The sequence below is a fragment of the Acomys minous genome (assembly GCF_964271855.1).
Source record: "Acomys minous genome assembly, chromosome: 13".
Classification (NCBI taxonomy): domain Eukaryota; kingdom Metazoa; phylum Chordata; class Mammalia; order Rodentia; family Muridae; genus Acomys; species Acomys minous.
In genome coordinates, this window is record NC_140495.1 from 82,163,213 (window position 1) to 82,172,340 (window position 9,128).

General features: G+C 43.8%; 1 protein-coding gene across 1 annotated transcript in view; it reads right to left on the reverse strand.

Moving 5' to 3' along the window:
• Positions 1-9,128, reverse strand: part of RFTN1 (raftlin, lipid raft linker 1) — a 194,539-nt gene that overhangs the window by 118,389 nt on the left and 67,022 nt on the right. Inside the window, exon 3 of the mRNA XM_084753509.1 lies at positions 1,930-2,116. Within this exon, the coding sequence (XP_084609635.1) occupies positions 1,930-2,116 (187 nt within the window). The remainder of the gene's footprint in view (positions 1-1,929; positions 2,117-9,128) is intronic.

Below are 9,128 nucleotides of genomic sequence, written 5' to 3' on the forward strand. Positions count from 1 at the left end.
TACCACATAGTGAGGCTGTTTTCTTTTATTTCCTTTCAAAAATGTGTTTTCTCTGAAGGCTGTTGGATAAAATTGGAGGACTGTGGGGAATGAAAGCATTCGCCTCCTCTAGGATTATCTACAGGTAATAATACAGGCATGGGAGCTGATTTCCTGATGTAACAGGGCAAAAGTTCCTCCATCTTGTCTCTGCTGCAGCCATCTTTGATTTAACCTGAAACCAAGTCCTCCTTTTTCCACCCCTGCTGAGAAAGTAACCAATCTTATTCTAGAAACCGTGGGGTTGAAGTGCTCCAGCTAACCGCATGTTTTCTGGCTTCTGTTAAACTGCTTGCTTGCTTGCTTTACTTCCCCCTGAAATTGGCAACCAGGATGTAGTTTTTCTGTGCTCTTTGTCTTTAAAAAGCTCCCTGTAAAACACAATTGAGGCTGCTCTGTGAGTGATGTTTCTCTTCAGGCAGTCACCTGTGACTTAATACAGACTCTCAATTTGGAGTTTGGTCATACTGGGCGGCGTTTAGGTCTTTACCTTGCAAAACTAGGAACGCGTCAGGATTCCCATTTCATGAGCCAACGATGCAGACAAAATTATAGTTACCTCGTGTGACACACAATGAATGCTCAGTTAACATAAGCTGTTGTCATTATATGCATACCTGTGTGTCTGCGTGAATTAAAACCACCAGGGCCCCCCCAGAATAATTTCCTCATGTGATTATATCAGGTATTGATCCATGGCTTATGGACACAAAAGAAACCAGTAAGTGTAAAAAAGCAGAATCATTATACAACAGCACAGTGACCCAGGACTGACACAGAAACAAGCATCACCTCAGGGCCCAGAGTCTGACAAGCCTCTGTGAGATAAAGAGAAGTCCATCTTTGCATGTCACCTCATGCCCCACAGGTGTCCCTTCTGAATATACTGAATATGCCGTGTCTACTGCCAGGACTTTTACAAAGATGAATACATACAACTTGCCCACCTTTCGTTTAAAAGAGAGGTCTTGTTGCCCATTCCTTCCAATATAGTTGACCAGAAGGTAAATCCAATTTTCTTTTCTCAAACTTGAATTTATTTACTTGTATATTCACGAAGCTGGAGTCTCCTGCAAGATGGACTAGCCTGGGACTCACTGTGTAGCTGAGGCTAGACCTTTAACTCCTGGTCTTTTCTGCTTTTGCCTTCCAAATGATAGGATCACAGGTGTCCGTCACCACACCCAGATTCCAATTTTCTTATTATAAAAGCAGTTAGACCCATCGTACCTTCTGCTTTTATCATTATTTTTAAGCATGTAAAAATGGGTAACGCGCCTGTTGAAAGACTAAGCCCACACCTCTTTTCCTACCCAGGCAGAATTCAAAAATATCAAAGTAACACTAAATTGGGCAAGCCAGACTGAAAAATATTCTCAAACCATCTTAAAAGTTAAAATCAAGACCAGCCCAGTGACAGTATTGGGTATGGGGTGGGAGATGGAAGGTGGGAAGGTAAGTCGAGGTGAGAAGGCATGTCCTTCAGAGGTAATTTTCAGAACTTCTGGTGGATTCAAAAGTTTGAAGTATTTCTAACTTTGCAAGGAAACAATGAGCTTGTATAACGCCTTTAATAAAATGTTGTTTCCAGCCATGGCTTTTCAGATCAGTGGTTTTATTATATGTTTACTCACTGCATGGTTCTGGAAGCATGCTTCTGTGAGGGAAACGCTGTTGTAGCTGAGTTTCACCCATAAAGTAAAGAAGGGACTATGAACTTGAGCTCTACTTGCCCTCGGGATGTGGCGTTTGAAGTCTCCGGCTGTCCCTTTTGGCTTCTCTGTCAGAAGGCGGGGCCCTCGGGGTGCCACACAAGTCCATCCCATCCTCCCTCCCGCTCCACGTTCAGATGCTTTAGCCTCCACAAGACACGATGCTAACAGGCCTTACCTGCTGGTTTTCTTGACCAGGATGGCCCTAAAGATGTGCTCCAGGAGTATCTTCTCTTGCCTGTGTGTTGGCTGCACAAACGGGTGGAGGGCGGCCAGCGAGAAGCCTTGCTGGTACAGCTCCAGGAGCTGGCCAGGCAGATCCCGCAGAGAGGCTAACCTCACCGCTGAGGACCTCGGCAGCTCCGCTACAAATGGGGAGAGAAGAGGCTAATCAGAGACCCGTCCGTCACCATGGTCCTCCAAACCATAAATAAGTCCCTCTCCCTTTGCCCTGGGGAGGACCTTCTGGGTCATGTCTTCCCAGACCAGCCTTTCACGGGCTTTAAAAGCAGCTGTCTTCTCCTACCTCATCTAAAGTCATCAATAATAAATGGGCAGGTAGAAAGCCCTCTAAATTACTGAACCTCCTTCTCCAGCTCTGTTTATTAATATGAGCAGGGCAGACAAGGTCCAAAACTTGTACGGAGTGGAGAGTCTACATCCAAACCTTCTGCCTCAATTTTTTCCTAATGATGATGATCTATTTTTAGATATGCGTCGACAACTGCTAATTCGCGCTCGATAGGGTGAATCTATCTAACCCTTTTTATACAAGCATCAGAATAACCTTATACTCCTGGTCATACAGCTGTTGTGTGCTGCTACAAAATATTCCTTAAGAAAAGTACATTGTTATGCTGGGCGTGGTATTCACGCTTGGTTTGGTCTGGTTTAATGACGCCAGGTCTCACTCTGGCCTCGAACAATCAGCGACCATCCTGGATGCACAGAGCACTTCCTGGTTTGTTTCTTGCAGATCTGCTTACATGTTACATCGTTGATTATAAAAAAATAAAAATAAAAATAAAAACCTTTTGTTTCTATATGGCTTTAATGAAAGTGTCACTCCTACATGATTTCACAAGTATACACACATGACACATTTAGAAAGAGATGTCTTTAAAGCTTGTTTTCAGGGTGCATGCTTATAATCCTGTACTCTGGAAGCTGAGGCAGAGGGTTTGAGAGTTCAAGGCCAGTATGGGGTACATAGTGAAACCATACCTCAGAATAAACAAGCAACAGATATGAAATGCTTAATTATAGCCTGTAATACGCTCAGATATGCCAGACTTCTTCCATAAACAAGTACAGATTTGCTTCTCTATAGAAAGTTTCTTTTCCCATGCCCTGAATGATCTTATAATAAAAGAAAAATGAAAGGCGGGGGACCCCTGTGTGGTGGCAATCTCTACTTACTTTACAATTTGTAGTTTCTCTTATTAAACATTTCATATTTGAACTGTGCGCATGAGCTGTGGGTACTCTGCCCAGTTTTTATTAGATTACTGATCAATTTTCTTACTGGTCGACAGGAACTATTCTCCATTAGGGAATTTAGTTATTAATGATATAGGTCGCAAGTGTCTTTCATTAACTTATTACTTGCCTTTTGCACTTGGTAAAATTGAGTTTTCATGAGTAGGTTTCTTATGTTATTACAGCAGACAGACCTTGAAATATACAACTTTTCTGTTAATGCTTTCACATTTTTGCATGTAAACCTTAAATATATTTCAGATTTATCTTGCAAAGCATACACTATGAATTCCAACCCCCTGAAATTTACCAATTTTTCCTCACGGATTTGAGAGGCAACTTTTATCATTAATGAATGTATTTGCTTATGACTGTAACACATTAATTTATTTGTGTGCTATGTTATCGTTAACCATGTTAGTTTGATATGTTTGGGGTCTGTTTCCTTAAGGTTTTTTTGTTTTTGTCTTTTTGTTTATTTTCTAAACCTTCTTTAATATCTTTTTCAAAATCGTTTTTAATTAGCTAACCAAATTCCCACTTATCCCCTTAAAAACTTGTTGATATTTTAATTGAATTATATTCAAACTATAGCTTAACTAAGAGTGGCCATTTTTCCCCACGCTGCAAGTTCCTGTTCACAAACAGCCCAGCACCAGTTTGATTTACTTAAGCTGTATTTTGGTCCCTCTGGAGCATATTAAAGTCTTGTCACATGGATATTATATATTTATCAAGTGTATTCCTAGCCATTTGATATTTTTGTTTCTATTGGAGTAACAGATTCTCTGGATTCACGCTCACAATGCTCCCGCTGGGGAAGCAGGCGGGCTCATCCCAGCTGATGGAGAGTATCAAGAGGGTGAAGTGCCTTAACTCCCTGGCGTGCAGCCGCTTGGTCTAGGACCTCCATCACTTGTAGCACTCCTAGGCCCAGCTACTCAGACTGAGCAGATGAGTCATAGCCACGTAGCATCGCCAAGATAGTCAGCAAGGCGTCCCAGTAGCAAGCAGCACAGAGGCACCCTCAATGGAGGGCTCGCCTCTCACTGTAGAGGCATCTCCGTGGGTCCTGACAAGGTACCCCATGAGATACTGTGCTTGACTTTCCTAATTCCTCCTCGGGGATTTGCTGGGGTTCTCGGGTTCATCCTCCCTCTGCATGGCACTATGGACAGTCCTGGCCCACCAGCAGCCCTTACAGCCCTGATGCATTCCCAATGTGTGCAACAGATTTCTCTCAGGCTTATTTTCTTGATTCCTAATCTGTCGTGACACACTTGGGACTTGAGCAGCCCCCAAACAGTCAGTGGCTTCACCCCATACTCTACTACTTAATAAGAGCCCAGTTTTGGACTGCAGTAAACAATTCAGAATGACGGGACAATGACTGGGTACCGATGAAGTACAGACAACAAACAACAATGATGTATAAAAAAATATTCACCTTGGAAAATATGTATCAAGATACACACAAGTGTGGGTGTCTTATAGCTATTTTACAACCCAAAAAAACAAGTCCAGATACACCTGTTGGACCTGGTGATGGACCTATATGATAACCCTCCCGTGCCACACATTCTTCCTTTTTAAAATTAAATAAACTTATTCATTCATTCATTCATTCATTCATTCATTCACTTTACATCCCAAACACACCCCTCTCCCTTCTTTCCTCCTGGTCCCATCCGCCCATCCTCTTCCCCGTTTCTCCCTTCCTTTCTCCTCAGAAAAGGGGCACCCCCCCCTAACAATCTATCCCCCCCCCCCCCGACATATTCAGTAGCATCAGGACTAAGGGCATTCTCTTTCACTGAGGCCAGACAAGGCAGCCCAGCTAGGGGCAAATGATCTAAAAGCAGGCAGCCGAGTCCACGTCAGAGTCAGCCCCGCTCCACTTGCTGGGGGACCCATATGAAGGCCAAGCTGCCCATCAGTTACAGTCCGGGGCCTAGGTTCAGTCTAGGCATGGTCTTTGTTTGGAGCTCAGCTATTAAAAACAAGGAAATCATGAAATTTGCTTTCTTCCTTTTTTTTTTTTCAAATAAAGGTTTGAATCTTTTTACATAAAATGAGAAACGTGCAGAAAATTAACAATTAAAAAGAGGATTTATGGACAAAGAGTATTTCCTACAATGTTGTTCTGAAAGCAAGAACCTGGCACTAAAGGGTTCTTCACTGAGGACTAGTTAATCCTGGACATCATGGTAATGAAATTCATAAAGAGTAAAATGGTGAAGGTAAATCTGTCAGATGTTGATAGGGAAATGCATCCATGATATCCTGCTATGTTTTTTATTTTTTTAAAGGAACCTGTTAGTGTGTGGTTATTTTTGTATCAAAAACATGCATGGATGGATAGAGTAATATTCCTCTAGATGTTAACAATGAGACAGAGAATATAATAGAGAGAAGGGTAGAAAGGCTGAAGTCAATAAGATGGCCACAGAGGGCAGGCGCAAGGCTTCTTTATCTATTGTATGCAGTGTTGATGGTGTTGAGAGCCTCTCTGAAGGGTTCTTCGGGACACTGACTGAAGCTGAAAATCCCATGCTCAGGGCTCCCCTTTGAAGACATTGCACAAACAGGGCTGCAGGCCAGGGTGTTTCCAGGGGCAGGCCCTCTGTAAATGTGTCAAAGATTTCAAACTCTTCCTTCTGTAATGAACAAGTTTTTACTAAGGCTTTTGTGATTACATGTCTGTTTGTGTGTGAGTACATCTGCATATGTGCATGTACATGCACACCCAGAGGTCAACCTCAGGTATTCCTCAGGAGCCAGCTTCTTTTCTACTGTTTTGGTTCCTATTTCTTTTAAGACAAGGTCTCTCCATGGCCTGGGCTTGCCCCAAGTCTAGCTAATGAGTGAGCCCCAGGAATCTGTCTGTCTGCCCTTACCAGTGCTAGAGTTATACCACATTCTGCCTTGCTGGACTTGTTCTGAGTTTTCGGGAGCTGAACTGAAGACTTGTGTGTGGTGGGTACTTCACCAACTGAGCCACATCAGCCTCCCACCGCCGCTCCCCCAGCGGGATATTCATGACATAGATTTGTTTTATGTATCACACTATAAGAAAAAATACAAGCAGCTGGTGTGTTTAGAAGACAAGGCTATTTTTTTTTTCTTCTGAATTGCTATTATGTTGCCTTCACTGGCTTCAAAAATCCAAGGCTCAAGGGATTTTTTCAGCCTCAGGCTGGGCTCCCCATGGGCTGGGACTACATGTGCAAGCCACCACTCTCCGCTCAGTGACACGATCTCATGTTCCTCACTAGCAGGTAGCCCTAGCCATGTGAACACCAGCCTGTCTGCCATCAAATAGTGGGTATACAATTCAGACAGGGAGGCACACACACACACACACACACACACACACACACACACACACACACACGCATGAGAGAGAGAGAGAGAGAGAGAGAGAGAGAGAGAGAGAGAGACAGGAGGGGAGGGAGGGAGCAAGGGAGGGAGGGAAGGAGGAAAGGAGGGAGGGACGGAGGGAAGGAGAGAGAGATCAACAAAGCCCAGACAATCACATCAGGATGGGTGGGGGCCTGGCAGATGGGTGTGGTGGTGACACTAAGTGACTAGGGCCATTATACTGACCTTCATCCCCACCCAGCCCTTTACCCTTCATATTCCCAAATCAGTGCACTACAAATATTAGGCAATCAAATGCCTAATAGTGTTCCTGAATAAAATTTTTTCTTAAAATCTAATGTTTGTTTGTCAAAAGTCAATGATTTTATGCCTTTAATTTTTGGTAAGTGTATCATCAGAATAAGTTTAGCTTTGTGGTTAAAAAAAAACCAACAGCCAATAAAATGAGTCCCAACAATCATACTGTGATAATAAAAAAAGGCATATACTATAAATATGATTAAAGATCCTAATTTCATGTTTCTATTTGAACCTTAACCTACAAATACAAAAGCAAAAACTTAGTTTTCTTGTGGCTGAAGAAATGGCTTATTGGTTAAGAGCCCATATTGCTCTAGCAGAGGACTGGAGCTCAGTTCCCACATCAAAGGCTCACAACCTCCCGTAACTCAAGCTCCAGAGGATCTGACGCCATCTTATGGTTGCCGTGAGTACATCCACTCAAGGGCACAAATCCACCAAAAATAAATAAAATTTTAAAAATGTCTAGTTCTCACAAGGTCACCCATCCCCTAATGTTATTATTAGAAAAATAAGCTACATAACTATAAATATTATTAAAAATATAAAACTGGTTGATCCATCAACATATCAAATGTTAGTATGATCAGATGGACACAGATTACAGCTGCCAGTCTGTTTTTACTCAGAACTCTGTTTTGTAATAATTGCCTGACTTCACTGCTGATTATGCAACCTTGGATAAATGAAAGCACTCCTGCCCCATCTCTTGGGTCCTTTACTATGAGATGAAGATCTTGGATAAGCATTTGGAAAAGGAATTCTTAACACTGATGAAGCATGTTTATTATCTCCACTCGAGGACTCAGGAATCTATTTTCTAAACTCAGAAGTAGCAATAGATAGTAGAACAAATGTTTTTAAATGAATAGAAAGGGTTTGTTAAAGCCAGTGCCAACACAGGAATAAGGAAGGATGCTATGCGGTATGGGTAGAGATGGCAGAGGGGCAGGGCAGGGAGCCCATCGCTGCTCACTGGGCCACATCTTACCTATGGTCTGGTCCCTGTGGAGAACTCTGAGGTGGGGCGGGGGTGGGGGGGCGGAGGCAGACAGGCGGGTATCTGAGGGGGAACCGTGAGAGGACAAAGCCCACACATGTGAGGTTGCTACGGGTTACCATTTCGGAGCCCTTTGATCAGGACCCCAACTCTGAGACTGTACTACGTAAGCCACCACACTGCAAGATGGCCCTTCCTGCTGCACTATCACTTACATGCTGAGGACAAGGGACTGTGGCTGTCTCAACCACCTCCACCACTGCTTCTCTCCATCAAGAGGAAATGCCACCTGCGCACGGAGGGCAGCACGCTGAGGAGGGTCACACCCTCCCTTCCTCTCTTCCATCTGTCTCGCTCTATCACCTACAGCGATCAGGCCTTAGGCTTTAGGCCTGACAGAGGCTGAACACACACTCCTGCTACAGTGACGTGTCCACTCCTGTCTGGGCTACCCTACAGCATGGCAAAGGCTGGTTCCTGCTGGTTTCTCCCATCTGTGTAGGTGCAGGGCCTTGGCTACAAGACCTTAACATGCACTACAAACATCCTGCACTCTGGAACCCAACCTAGCTTCAGACTTACTATATACCCCAGGCTAATGGTAAACTCATGGTGATCCTCCTGCCGCAGTTTCCCAAGTGCTGGGTTGCAGAAGCAAGCCACCACTGCAAAAGATGGTCTGGCACAGAACCCAAGGCTGGGGGCTGAGGGGTACAGACAAATAAGTAAACAGGAAATACGGGTCAGAAGAAGAGTGATGAGAGGTAAAGCCCACCTAGCCCCAGGGGACTGCACCTTGTCCTTCTGGCCTGGGTACTCCCGGTGGGCATGTGGGCCTAATGGCACAAAACTTTTAAAGTAAATGTATTGGTTACCATACAAAACAGTGTTTCTCCATGACACTTTCATATCTATGTATCACTCACTACACTTGGTTCTTACTCACCCCCACACTGCCCTCCTTCATCCTCCTGCCTCCCTGGTCCTCTTCTTCCATCCCCCCAAATATTAATATTTCCTTCTATCTACCCCTCTTGTTCCCCTTCCTCCCTTCCTTTGGATTTTTTCCTTCTTTTTTAATTCTCTCTCTCTCTCTCTCTCTCTCTCTCTCTCTCTCTCTCTCTCTCTCTCTCACACACACACACACACACACACACACACACACACACACACACACACACTCTTCCAGATTCCACTTATATGAAAAAAAAATACAA